At 39.4% G+C, this 14,432-nt stretch overlaps 1 protein-coding gene across 2 annotated transcripts in view; it reads left to right on the forward strand.

Moving 5' to 3' along the window:
- The first annotated feature begins 615 nt into the window (after positions 1-615).
- Positions 616-14,432, forward strand: part of TMEM168 (transmembrane protein 168) — a 58,608-nt gene continuing 44,791 nt past the window's right edge. The window contains exons 1-2 of one of the 2 annotated variants that reach the window (XM_020984648.2): positions 616-1,208; positions 9,460-10,712. In XM_020984648.2, the coding sequence (XP_020840307.1) occupies positions 9,585-10,712 (1,128 nt within the window). In that variant the 5' untranslated portion in view covers positions 616-1,208; positions 9,460-9,584. Of the gene's footprint in view, positions 1,209-1,258; positions 1,681-9,459; positions 10,713-14,432 lie in introns of those variants that run through there. The other variant, XM_020984649.2, reaches the window with a different exon arrangement.

A 14,432-nucleotide genomic window follows, 5' to 3' on the forward strand; every position in this document is an offset into this window, starting at 1 on the left:
CACAGGGTCACACAGCTAGTGTCAAGTGTCTGAGGTCATATTTGAACTCAGGTCCTCCTCCTGACTCCAAGGTGGGTGCTCTATCTACTGCACCATCTAGTGCCCTTATATTATCATTTTTGTTGGCAAATAATTAAGCATAAAGTTTCTGATAACTTCCTTCATCAATTGTTGTAAATTTGCCTTCATTTTGATAGCAACAATTAGGTTTTCTTTTCTCTTATCAAGCTAGTTAAATGTTCATTTAATTAGTTTTTTAAAAAGCAATTACTCTTTTTATTTATCAACTCGGTGTGGTTTTTTGCTTTCAATTTTGTTAATCTCTTACTTGATTTTCAGAATTTCTAATATTTAGCGTTTAGTTGGGGTTTTTGATTTGTTGCTTTTCTTGTTTTTTTTCAGTGCATGCTGATTTGCTGATCTGTTCTCTTTCCCTTGATGAAAGCATTCACAAATATGAATGTTCCCCTAAGGAATGCTTTATCTACATCGGCAAACTCTTGGTACGTCAATCATTCAGACATTCATTAAGTGCTTACTATACACCGAGCACTGCTGCCTCGTTGCTGTCATCACGTCCGATGAAATTTTGTTTGTTTCTATGATTTGTTCTTTGCCTCACCCAGAATATTACACAAAATGAATACATGGCGATTTGAGGAGGGGAATCAGGAAAGGCCCCGAGGACAAAGAAGGTGGCACTTGAACTGAGGCTTTTAAGGACACCAAGGATTGTAAAAGGCGGGGGTTGGGACGAAGCGTCAGCACTGCAGGCGCGAGGTCAAAGACATAAAGGAATTATTAGATTCAGATTAAGGAGATATTTGTAAGAGAGGCGGCCGGGCCTGGTGGATGAGAGAGCTGGCCTCTAAATTAGGAAGACCTCGGTTTTTAAGTCCCACCCCTGACGCCTACGGACAGTTTACCGAAGATAAAACACTTAACGTCTCCGTGCCCCAGGAAACTGTTTTAGGAAGCTAAATTGCGGAACCGCGGGTGATATGCCCCGGCTCCCCAAGCCCAAGAAATCTCAGGCTCTTACCCTGGCCTTAAAAGAAAAAAAAAGATCTCTTGGCCAGCCCCACGTTTTATGCTGGTGATCGGGGCTGTTCTGCCACAGGGTCGTTGATTTAGACTTGGAATTCAAACCCTGTATGTTACAGAAGAAGAAGCTGGGTGAAATGATTAGGCTTAAGGTCATGCAGCTGGTAAGTAACGACTGGGGTTAGGATTTGAACCCAGGTCAGGGCTTTTTCTACGGTAGCATCCTGATGGAGCTACCAAGAGGCCTGGCTTGGGGGAGCGGGGACTGCCTCCTCTTGCCTCGCGCCGGACCGCGGAGTGCGCGCAAGGAGGGACAAAGGGGAGCAGCGCGCGGGTTGCGATCCCGGGCTGGGCCTGCGGCGGGAGCTGGAAGGAGGCGCCGCGCGGTTTGACCCCGTCCGCGCTCCGTACCGCCCGCCGAGCCGGCGGCGGGAACATGGCCGCTGCCACCGCGACCCCTCTGGTAACGGACAAAGTTTTCCAACAACCCGGCTTGTGCTAGTTCCTCGCCCGCTCTGGGCCAGGCCTCCGCCCTCCGCGGCGCAAGCCCCTCGCGGGGCCCACCTCCTTACGTCCCCATAACGCCAAGACGTGCAGGCCCCGGCGAATGGAGGAGGCCGGCCCCGGCGCAGCCAGGTAGGAAGAGGCGGCAGCGAGGGTTCGCGGGCGGCCCGGGCTGCTCTGCGGGACGCGCCTCAGGAGGAGGCGGCGGCCCGACCCCTCTCCTCCACATCCCCCTCCCGGGCCGCGGCCCACAGTACCGGCCCCGGGGACGCCCGGCCCCCGACGTGCCGAGGCCTCGAGGCGGTGGGGGAAGAGCCTTGGCATGGGGAGCCTGAGCTGGGCTCCATCGTGGCGGCTGTGTCACTCAGCCTCAGTTTCTGCGTCCGGGAAATGGAGTTAACATTGCTCCCACTAGCTGAGAAAAGTGCTGTTGCAAGTTTGAAATGTGGGACCTGCTGGCCCCCGGAGAAGGGAGAGAACCTCTTTGGGGTTTTCGCGTCAATGCAGGAAAAAGCGGCCTTGCAGCCTTTCGTTTCAGATGAGAGGGTGGTCAGTTCCCCTCCCCCCCCAAAACGAGGGGAAACAAGCCGATATTCCCTCCAGTTGGTGTCAGTGCACAAACTGCGACGTTTTGTTCCACTTCCACTCGGCGCTTTGTCCCACCCAAAAGCTTAAAACTGCCCTAGGACTTTGGAAGACCTTGTGCGTAATGATGAGGAAGATACAGAGGTTTTCTGGACGAGGAACTTTAACGAAAGAGAATCGCCTTAGGTTTGGGGGTAAATTGGAACGCCTCTCAGGTACTGAGGAAGCTTGCCCACCACGAAATAGGAATGAATACTGACTTTCTTTTATCTCTCATTGAACCCTAGTCTTGTATTCTACTTACTCGTGTACCTATCTTAGGGCAAAGATTCTCAAACTTTTTGGTCCCAGGACCCACGATTAAAGTTATTGTGATACCCAAAGAGGTTTTGTTTAAGTAGGTTATGTTTATACTTACTATATTAGAAGTTAAAACTGATAAATTTTTTAAAAATACCTATTTGTTAAAACATTTCCCAAAATTACCATAACAGACCCTTTACATGTTAACACACATAGCCTATTTTTATGAAAAATAACTATGTTTTCCAAAACAAAAGTACGAAGAGTGGCATTATTTACTTATTTTTACACATCTCTTGAATATAGAAGACAGCTAGATTCTCCTAGCTGCTTCTTCATTTTGTCTGTTTCAGTATGTTGTTTTGGTTGTACTACATGGAAAAAAAATCCAGCCTCACACAGTTATGTAGTAGGAAAAGGGAAAAAGAGTATTTTAACAGGCAAATTGCATCTCAGTGTTAATAGGACAGTAATTTTGACCTTTTGGACCCCTGAAAGGTTCTCATGAGCATGAACCACACTTTTGAGAACCAGTGTCTTAGAGCAATGACTTTTTTTTTTTTTTTGGTCTTTATATCCCGGGGCCTCTAGGTTTTAGGGACCTCCAGGTGATGGATGATATGGTTGGGTGTGGGTTGTTACTGGCAGCTGAAATTGGAGGTTGTGAGGGAGAAGATTTTGACCCCTTTGGCCCCTCGAATACTATACCTATAGTGGGACAGTCTCTCAGGGCCTTTCTTTCATCCTTAGTTCCCAATGAAGGCCCAAGATGTTTTGTCTGGAGATTGTTTCTTTTCTTCCCTTCCTCCTCCCATCCTCTCTCAGCTCCTCATCCTCAAATGAATTTATCTCAGGAACTGAGATTTCTAGTTAGAGCTCTGGCACCTAGTCGAACACACCACACATAATCACAGAATTTGAGAATTGTGAATAACCTCAGCAGTCCTGTAGCTCAGCATATAGACAGAAGCAGTCTCCACTATAACATGCCTACCAAGTGGTTGTCTGGCCTCTGCTTAGACTTCTAACCAGAAGGAGCTCACCACCTCTTGAGACAGGCCATTCTATTTTTGGACAGCTCTGATCTTTAGGAATTTCTGACACAAGCCTAAATTTGCCTCCACAATTTCTTTTCTTTCTTTATTTTCTCTTTTCTTTTTTCTTTCAAGCAGAGGTTTTATTCAGCAATCAGAATGACTGGACATTCACCACTATAGACTTACAAAGAAAGATAGAAAATTTACTACCGTCTAGTAACGTAAAAAAAAAGTCAGAACTGAGAAACATTGTGCAGTATTCATCATAGCCATTTAATTATGTTTGTGTACCTTCTCCATATCCTCTGCCTCTTTCTTTCATGCTCTAATTACTTAAGCCTTAGGAAACTTGGCTTCCTCCTGGAGACACTTCATTCATGGCCACCTTTTCTCAGTACTGGCAGCTCCATCCTTAATGACCACTGAAAAATTGGATCCATAGTAGGAAGGAGTAGACATACTCTTTGCTCTTCACTGACACTTTCATCCTGTCTCTATGCAACCATTACTCAGCAACCTTTCCTCTTTTGAGCATCATATCCTCTGTTTATATAACCTAGTTGGGATCCTTACCTACATATAAGCTTTTAGGCACCTAATAGAGTTTAGTATATTATTCACCATCTTCCTTTTTAACCTAGCTTTTATTTTACTTTACTTTTTTCAATTAATATGCACTTAGTTTCTTCCTCCCACATGACTCCCAATAAAAACAAAGGAAGTGAGAAATAGAGATAGCAAAGCAAAACAAATTCCCTCATTTACCCGTATCCAAAAACATATATTTCGTTCTGCATCTTAAACCTATCACGTGTCTGTCAGGAGGTAGACCTCTTAGGGGAGAAGTAGGTTGCATGTTTCATCTCTCTTTGCAGTTTCCACCATTATTCCTTGTTCTATCCTCTGGGGCCAAACAGAACAAATCTAATCCCTTCTCTGTATGACAACTTTTCAGATACTTGAAGATAACTATCATGTACCCCCTGAAACTTTTACAGGCTAAACACACCCAGTTCCTCAAACAGTGTCATGTGATATAGGCTCAAGGCCCTTAACCATCCTGGTTGCCCTCTTCTGGGTACTTTCCAGGTTATTATTGTCTTTCTTAAACTGTGGTGCTCAGTCGTGAACACAAGACTGCGGATGCAGTTTGACAGGGGCAGAGTATGAAGTACAGTGGAACTCTCCTCTCCCACTTTCTGGGAGTCATGCCTAGACTCTTAATGCAGCCCAAGACAAAATTAGCTTTTTTGGGTGTTATATCACAGTGCTGATTCATTGAGCTTTCAGTTCATTAAAACCTTAGATCTTTTTTCAGAATGGCTTTCTAATTATTTATCCTCCCTTTTATACTTCTGTAGTTGAACTTCTTTATGTTGATCACTATTGAATATTGTCTTATTAGATTCATTCTGTGCTTCAACCTCTTAGGGGCCTTTTGGATCCTCTCTCTTTCACCCAGTATGTTAGCTTTCCCTCCCAGCTTGCTGTCATCGGTAAATTTGATGAGCATACCATCTATGCTTTTATCCGAGTCGTTGACAAAAAATATTAAATGGCAAGCATTTATGTGAATGAATGAGTAAACACAGATGCATTTTTTTTCTTTGTTTAGTAAATCTCTCATGACTTCAAGGTGAGTATTCTCTTAAGTGGTACAAATTGTGACCCATAAATACTTTTTTCATTCTGTGTTCTTGTCCATGACTTCCCATTAATTTTCCATCAGTGTGAGGGAATAGAATCTACCTGACGTTCAGGGGACTTCTCCTTGTGTCTTATATTATTAAATGGGTACCAGTACAGCACACAGGTTGTCTTAACTGTTTTTTATTATACACTCATTTCATGTTCCAGGCACTATGGTAAGCACTGGGAATACAAAGACAAAAACTAAACAGTCTCTGCTGTTAAGGAACTTCTGTTGGAAGGAGAACAAAACAAACCCAAAGATGTGGTGGAATTAATAAACAGGTGGAATACTTGTATGGAGAACAGTAAATGGGCTGTTTTGACTAGAATATAGGGTATGTGAAGGAGGGTACCATGCAGTAAGTTTGGAAAGATAGGCCAGAATCAGATTGTACAAGCCTTTAAATGTCAAGCAGAAAAGTTTGTATTTTATCGCAGAGGCAACTGGGTGCCAGTGGAGATTCTTGGGGAATAAGAGTGACATAGTGAGACCTATGCTTTAAGAATATCTGTTTGGCAGCCTTATGGATGTATTAGAGAAGGGGAACATCTGGAGGTAGGGACGCTAACTAGTTAGGAAGCTCTTACAATAATCTGGCCAAAAGATGACAAGAGCTTAACATATAGGATTTATAGCTACGAGGGATTGTACACAATACAGTTGCCTCATTTTCAGATGAAGAAAGTGGGCTACATTGAATTACTTGCCCAAGTGGCTGAGCCAGGATCTGAACTCAAAACCTCTGGTTCTAAATCCAATATTCTTTCCAGTACACTATACTATGTGCTAAAGGGCATTGGTAATATATTGTGGTCTAAGCTCAATATAAGTTTCTCCATTGCCGTTTAATTAGCCTGCAATTTTTATTCTTTGGAGATTATTATATTCTGTGATTTCAAGCCCCATAGCATCATTGGAAGAATGCTGCTGTCCAAAAGATGAATTTTGTTTCAGGGGAAGCCTGGAGTCATTGAAGGTGCTATACAGTTTCCCAAATTGAATCCAGTCCATTATTGACCTCCTATTCTATTTCCAAGTTCAATTCACTGTCCATCTGCAGTATCTATGTATGACATATGTACTGATGGACCAGCTAAGTTCACCCAACTGTATATAATAAGCACTCTTCATCTACTTGTTTTTTCCTTCATGGATTATTAGGCCAAACTTTTAAGTGGTTTTGAATGTCACGTTGGGGACCCTATAATGTTCTAGGGTTTGAGATAAATCAGCACAGTGTCGTCTTTAAAACAAGAGTGTCTGATGGGCAGCACTGGCTGTGGAGTCAGGAGGACATGAGTTCAAATGTGGCCTCAGACATTTAACACTTGTTAGCTGTGTGATCCTGGGTGAATCATTTAGCCCAATTACAAAAACCAAGAGTGTCTGGAGAACTTCACCATATACATGCATGTGTAACATGTGTACATTTGTGCATTTTTGGTCTGGACCTGTGATTTTGTTGATATAGGGAACTTCTAGAGAAGAAGCCCACTACCAATGAAAACTGAAACATGCTCTACAACATATAATCTTAGTGACTTGACTGGATCCACTCAGTGTTAAGTGATTTGCCCAGGGTCATGCAGCCTAATATGATTAAGAGGCCAAATGTGAACATAAGTCTTATTGACTCCAAGGACAGCTCTGCCCACTGTACCATACTACTACTTCTCATTGTCAAGAACATGTCAAGAAAAAGACTAAAACATTAATATATAATTAGGGGATTATTTCAAGTAGTGTGGTTAGAAAACTAAAAGCTCAACTAATTTTATTACTGAAACAAATAAAATGGCAACTTTTGGATAAATATTTAGCCTCTTAAAATCTTAATTGAACATACAAAAGCAAAGTAACTAAAGGATGATTATTTGAGAGACATTTGCAATTCCTTCTTGGACGAGTTTGTCATTTCCATGAATGTTTTATAGCTGGCATCCAAAGATGACAGATGAGACCAATCCAGGCTTAACAGATTATGTCACATGGTGGGCACATTTCTCTCAGCCAAATGGCTGACTCTGGGTTGCTAATTACATGATGACCTGCTGTTTCTTTTTTTGTGTCCATCTTATTAGAGAATTTCAGATATGCTGATCATAAACTAGGTTCTTGGAGGATTTCCCCTCTTAAACTTTTAACTGATGGGGGTCTCTGTAGGTTTATTGTTACCATAAGCCAAAAAACTATCCTCTTAATCATCAGTCTGTTCCTGTGAAACAACCTTACAGTTTTTTTTAATTGCTAACAGATGTTTAAATTATTTTTCAATCACCCAGCCTAAGTTCACAGCTAAGCAATTTGAATAGCTTATGGGACATTTCAGGTTATAACGTTTAATTTTGTATTGGAAAAATTAATGATGATGGTGCTGAAAATTCTTATTATTGGAAATAGAATATAAAAGCTTTTATAGCAGAAATGATTTAGGCAACTTGGAGACATTGCCACAGAGTTGTTCATTTAAAATTGGATACTGGTTTAGTGATTGAAGGAGATTGTTGTGGTAAAGTCAGAATTGTAAAGATAGTTATGTAAAAAATTTATGGAATGAGTAGGTTTAATACATTAAAACTTCATTTTTTGTGTTTTTGTTGATTTAAAATCTCATTTTAAGAATCTACAATTGCACAGAATTTGAGAGACCTCATGAAAACAATAGGGCGATTTTAAGTAAGAAGAGCTGCTATTAATATAAAATGTTTCAATTAAAAAAAGTTCAATCATTTGTGAAATTAGAAGTAATAATTGATATCAGTCTTTCCTTAAAAACTTTGTTCTGTTTCATAGCCATAAATGGTACCTTAACCAAGGAAACTGACTTGAAGGTATATACTATTGGTTCTAGGGAGTACCCTATATTAGAAGTATGAGTGGATAGATGAGGGCAGTTCATTACCACTACAGGTAAAAAAATTCACAGCTCATGCTAATGGTGAGTGTCAGTAACATAATCTACATACGGGTAGAACTTTTTATTTAAATAAAATTGGCAAAGGTGGCAAAGTGAAGTCAGAAAGAGCCTAGTTCAAATGCAGCATTAGACACTTAATAGCTGTGTTATCCTAGGGAAGTCATTTAAAGTCTGTCTTACTCATTTTTCTCATCTGTAAAATGGGAATAATAGCATACCTACCTCTTTGCGTTGTAAGTTTAAAAGAGAATAATATTTATGAAGGGCTTTTCAAACCTTGGAGCCATGTGTAAATACTAGCTATCACAATAACAGTAGCTAACCTTCGAATAGCACTTTACTAACTCATCTCTTTTTATTGAGTACTGCCATATACCTCAGTACCTCAAGGCAGTATTTTGAAATTGGTAGGTGCTTGATAGAGTGTTGGACTTGGAGTCAGGAAGACTTATGTTCAGAACTTGCCTTAGACACTTCCTAACTGTGTGACCTTGGATGTACGACTTAACTGTTGTTGGTACAGTTTCCTTATCTGTAAAATGAGGATAACAGTAGCACCTAACCTCACCACAGGGTGGTTGTGAGGACCAAGTGGGATAACATATGCAAAGTGCTTTACAAACCTTAAAGTTCTACATAAATGCTCACCATTATCATCAAGGACTGTGTTGGTCTGGATACCCCCTCCATGCCAATTTCAAATCCTTCTAATCCTTGGTACGTGATCTTTGGGAGATGCTGCAGCCAAAGAATTCATAATATTGCAGCCAGCCTGCTGATGAGCTAGTCTAGTTCTCAGATGGCCTTTGAATGGACCTTACATGAAGCTTTTCCCACTGTTCTCTAGAATCTCTGGTTTCTTTTAAAACTCAGCTTAAGAGGAACCTTCTACAAGGCCTTTCCTAATTCTCTCAGCAGCTAGTGCCTCCCCCTCCCCCATTGCCCCTTATTTATTGAATTATTTACCTATTGTTTCTTCTGTTACAGCATAAACTCCTTCAGGGAAAGTGTTGTTACATTTTTGTATTTGTATCATTAGAACCCACCTCCGTGATTGGCGCATAGTAAATGCTGAATAAATGATTGTTGATTTATTGACATTGCAGAATTTGTACTTTACTGTTACAGCCTTAGGAGCTGAGGGTCATCTCCACACCCTGATGAGATATCAAAGTAGTACTTTGCTGGAGGAGAATAGTAATATAAATTTAATAATATGTGTATGATATGTGTGTCTGTGTATGATAGATATGCTAAAATCGTGTTACAAGAGAAACGGCAATTCATTTTTATTTATTTTACATTATTTTGTACAATGTAAGAACTGCCTTGAAAATAAATTTAAAATTAATACAAATCTTTTTTTTTTCTTGTAGGTCTCCAAAAATAAGACTTCATCTGAGGAAATGGTGAAGTAGGAGCTCACAGATGCCCTGGATTTCCTGGATGCAGTGCAAACAATTTTTATAGTGTGGAGAAAGAGCCTTAATTGCCAGTTTACATGTGTAGATCACTGCGTTACTGTATTAGTCATTGTCTCTATACGGCAATGACAAGACTGGAAGAAGTAAATAGAGAAGTGAACATGCATTCTTCAGTACGATATCTTGGCTACTTAGCCAGAATCAATTTATTGGTAGCAATATGCCTAGGTCTTTATGTAAGATGGGAAAAGACAGCAGATTCCCTAATTCTGGTCATCTTTATACTTGGCCTTTTTGTTCTTGGGATTGCCAGCATTCTCTATTATTATTTTTCAATGGAAGCAGCAAGTTTAAGCCTCTCCAACCTTTGGTTTGGATTCTTGCTTGGTCTCCTCTGTTTCCTAGATAACACACCTTTTAAAAAAGATGTAAAAGAAGAAGTGACTAAGTATTTACTCCTGACTTCCATAGTATTAAGGATATTATGTGCTTTGGTGGAGAGAATTTGTGGTTGTGTCCGTCACCGACCCACTTTACTGACCACAGTTGAATTCCTTGAGCTGGTTGGATTTGCCATTGCTAGTACCATTATGCTGGTGGAAAAGTCTGTGAGTGTCATCTTGCTTGTTGTAGGTTTGGCGATGCTGATTATTGACCTAAGAATGAAGTCATTCTTAGCAATTCCAAATTTGGTGATTTTTGGTGTCTTACTGTTTTTTTCTTCATTGGAAACGCCTCAGAATCCAATTGCTTTTGCATGTTTTTTTATATGTCTAATTACTGATCCCTTCCTTGACATCTATTTTAGTGGACTTTCAGTTACTGAAAGGTGGAAACCCTACTTGTATCGTGGAAGAATTTGTAGAAGATTTTCTGTCATTTTCATTGGCTTGATTGAGCTTACTTTTTTTATTCTTTCAGCATTTAAGCTTGGGAACCCTTATCTCTGGTACTTTGTAATACCAGGGTTTTCAATTTTTGGAATTTTCTGGATGGTTTGCCATATTATTTTTCTTATAACTCTTTGGGGGTTCCATACCAAATTAAATGATTGTCATAAAGTCTATTATACTCACAGGGCAGATAATAACAGCCTTGATAGAGTAATGGCATCTAAAGGAATGCGGCATTTTTGCTTAATTTCAGAGCAACTGGTTTTCTTTAGTCTTCTTGCAACAGCAATTTTGGGTGCAGTATCCTGGCAGGTAAGTGAATATTCATCTATTTCCTCTTGTATAATTATGTTATTTTAACATGATATTTGATAAAATGATAGTTTCAACAGTTTAATTTCAATAAAATAAATATTAACCACCCACAAAAATTTTGAATTATAGAATTCCCACCCTCAGTCTAGTAGGAAGCTATGATACATAAGCAAGTATAACAAATGATACCAGCATAATATAAACTTAGTGATAGTCACTGAAGTAATCAGAGAATGTTTCCTGTAGAAGGTGATTTTTGAGTTGGATAGGAATTCAGTAGTCAGAAAGGAAAGAGGAGAATACTGCACAAGTACAGAGAGGGGAAAGTAGGGTTTAAGTGTCCAGTTTGATTGGAATATATGCTACATGGAAGGAAGTAGTATAAAATAAGATTGAAAAGACAAATTGGCACAACATTGCACTGGCCTTAGCAGCCTAAGGATTTTGAACTTTATTCAGTAGACACTAGGAAGCAGCTGAAGGGTTTTTTATAGTTTTCTGATATAATAAAGACTGTTAAATTGTAGTGGGTAGAGTAGGAGTCAGGAAAGTTGCAGTCAGGCAATCTGGTCTTGAATCCTACCTCTAGCACTTTCCAAATATGTACCATCAGTAAGTCACTTACCCTAAGACCTAGTTTCATTTGTAAAATGGGGTAGTGTATATCTCTGCTTTATAGAATTGTGATGCTCAACTGAAGTCATGTTTGTAAAAGCACTCTGTATATGCTAACATGCTATATAAATAGTAATGATTGTTGTGATTAGTACTTCAGTAATGTGAAGGATAGATTAAAGGAGAGTAGATTATGAAAGTAGTTACAAGGCTATTATAATAACCCAAGCAGGTAGTAATAATATACTATGTTAATTAAGAATTGTAGAGTAAAAAGTCTCTGACTTTCTGTGACTTAACTTTGGTCTTAGAACTGGAGGAGCAAATCTTGACAATGTAATTCAGCTTGTTTCTCAGCAACCAACAACCCATGTTATTCAAACTATATAGGTGCCTTGTATTTGATTTTACTCCCCACATTCTTTAAAAATTTCAGTGGGGAAATACTGTGATTCTTTCTTCTTGGGCCTACCACTTTCCTTAATGTAATGTGACAGCAAATGTAATTTAGCTTGACCTATTGCCATAGAAGGCCTGCTAGACTTTTCCCTGTAGTGGGACATTTCATTTCAATTCAGTACACATTAGGTATGTGCTATGTGCTGCATTAGTTAGTCAACAAGCATTTATTGAGTACTTACTATCTGCCAGGTGCTATACCATGGGCAAAAACACATTCTAATGGGAAAAGAAGGTAATATAAATTTCCACTCTGTGCTGCTATGTATAGTGGTGTGTCAGAAACATTTGCTGTGGTGAAATATCAAGCCAGAATATAAGACCATTTTGGTGATATATCATAGTCTTAAAGGAATTATTATTTGTGCAGATGTTTGTTTCTCAACACAGCTTATGAAAAACTTCCAAATGGTCAGTCTAACATTGCCCAAGAGGCCCTGGGATAATGCCTCCTATCGTTAACAGAAAAAATTTAAATTCATTTTTGGATGCAAGAGAAAATACCTTCCTTTAGTTTAGTTGGTTTACATGCTTTCTGTCATGAAGTCTTTTCTGTATTAAGTGAGAAAAAGAAACAATTTAATTGAACAATTGAACAAACATTTATTAAATATCTGTTACATTCTAGATTTTATGGATAAAATGGTGAAGAATAACAGACAAGTTTTGAGTGCTTTAGACTCCAGTAGAAGGTATAACTGCAGGCATACCTCAGAGATATTGTGGATTTGGTTCTATGCTACTGCAGTAAAGTGAATATGCAATAAAGCAAGTCACATGAATTTTTTGGTTTCTTAATGCACATAAAAGTTGTTTTTATACTGTACTATAGTCTGTTAAGTGTGCAATAGTATTATGTCTAAAAAAACAGTATACATACCTTAATTAAAAATACATTATTCCTAAAAAAAAATGTTAACCATCATCTGAGCCTTCATCAATTCATAATCTTTTTTTCTGGGGGAGGGCTTTGTTGATGATTGCTGACTGATCAGGGTAGTAGTTGCTGAAGGTTGAGGTGGCTGGCAGTTTCTTAAAATTAGACATCAATGAAGTTTGCTGCATCAATTGACTCTTCCTTTCACTTAACACTTAGAGGCCATCGTAGGGTTATTAACTGGCCTAATTTTGATATTGTTGTATCTTGGTAAATAAGGAAGCTGGAGGAGATGGAGGGAAATGGGGAATGAATGGCCAGTCAGAGGAGCAGTCAGAACACATACAACATTTACTGATTTAAGTTCACCGTCTTATAAAAGCATGGTTTGTGGCACTCCAAACAATTACAATAGTAACATCAAAGATCACTGATCTCAGTAGATCACCACAATAAATATAATAATGATAAAAAAAAAGTTTGAAGTAATGTGAGAATTACCAAAATGTGACACAGAGGCATGATGTGAGTGCATACTGTTGGAAAAATGGCACCAATAGACTTGCTCAATGCAGGGTTGCCACAAACTTTTAATTTATTAAAAATGGCAATATATGTAAAGCACAATAAAGCAAAATGCAGTAAAATGAGGTGTGCCTATATTATACAGGTTAGAATGTGCTGTTTGCATAGGAGAAGCCTAAGAGCTTGGGGCTGGAAGGAGTAGCTACTAGTAGGGAAAGGATGGGGAACTGGTTCCAAATCTAGGGTAGACTATGTTTGCAATGTACAGAAGCAGGAGAGGACAAGACAAGATTATAAAGTAGTAAGTAAATAGTTCAGTTTGGATGACTACGTACAATCTGTGAAGAGGAGTTGAGGCCAAATTGTGTAAGATTGAATGCCAGGATAAAGAGTTTGCATTTTATCCTATAGCCAGTGGGGAGGTCTCTGAAATTTTTTGTACATGAGAGCCAAATAATCAGGCCTATGCATTAAGAAAATTATTTTTGGCAGCAGTGTGCAAGATTTATTGAAGAGAGGAAAGACTGGAAGTACAGAGAACAATGAGGAGGCTATTTTAAGAGTGTTGGTGGGAGAGGTCATGAAGGCCTGGACTAGGGTGGTAAGTGTGGAAGAGGGAGTGGGGTAGTAGAACAAAAGGACATGACAGCTGACAGCTGTTTTAAGAGAGGTAACAGGTTATTCAGCTAGGTAACTGAAAGAGTAATAGTATTTTAGCTTAGAGAAATTAGGAAGATATTCAGGTTTCAGGGAAGAAAACAAGTTTCATTTTGAATGTGAGTTTGAGATGTCAGCAAGACATTCATATGGAGATGTGCAGCTGACGATTGGAAACTAGGGGCTCGGCGATAAGGAGGAAAGGAGATGTGGAAATAAATTTCGAATTTATTACATAGAGAAGATTATTGAAGCCAAAGAGGTAATTAGAAAAGAGTGTATAAAAAAGGTCCCTGTGGAGAGAGCTTTGGAGGATGCCCACATATACTTTGTGGGATGAAGGACAAAAAGGAACCAGAGGAGAATGCTAGGGAGCAGTTAGATAGGAGAACCAGGAAGGAGGAGGGTATCAATGATACCAAGGGCGGAGAGTGTAAAGAATTTCCAGGGCAGAGCATGTGGTAGTAACATTGTCAACTATAGCCAGATACATTTCATTAGTTAAACCTGGAAAAAATTAGTGACGTACATGTAAAGATCTGTGAGAGTTGTTCCTTCTTTGCCAAAGGGACCCCAGTTCTGGG

Source organism: Phascolarctos cinereus, unplaced genomic scaffold (assembly GCF_003287225.1).
Source record: "Phascolarctos cinereus isolate Bilbo 61053 unplaced genomic scaffold, phaCin_HiC Scaffold_1;HRSCAF=81, whole genome shotgun sequence".
Classification (NCBI taxonomy): Eukaryota; Metazoa; Chordata; class Mammalia; order Diprotodontia; family Phascolarctidae; genus Phascolarctos; species Phascolarctos cinereus.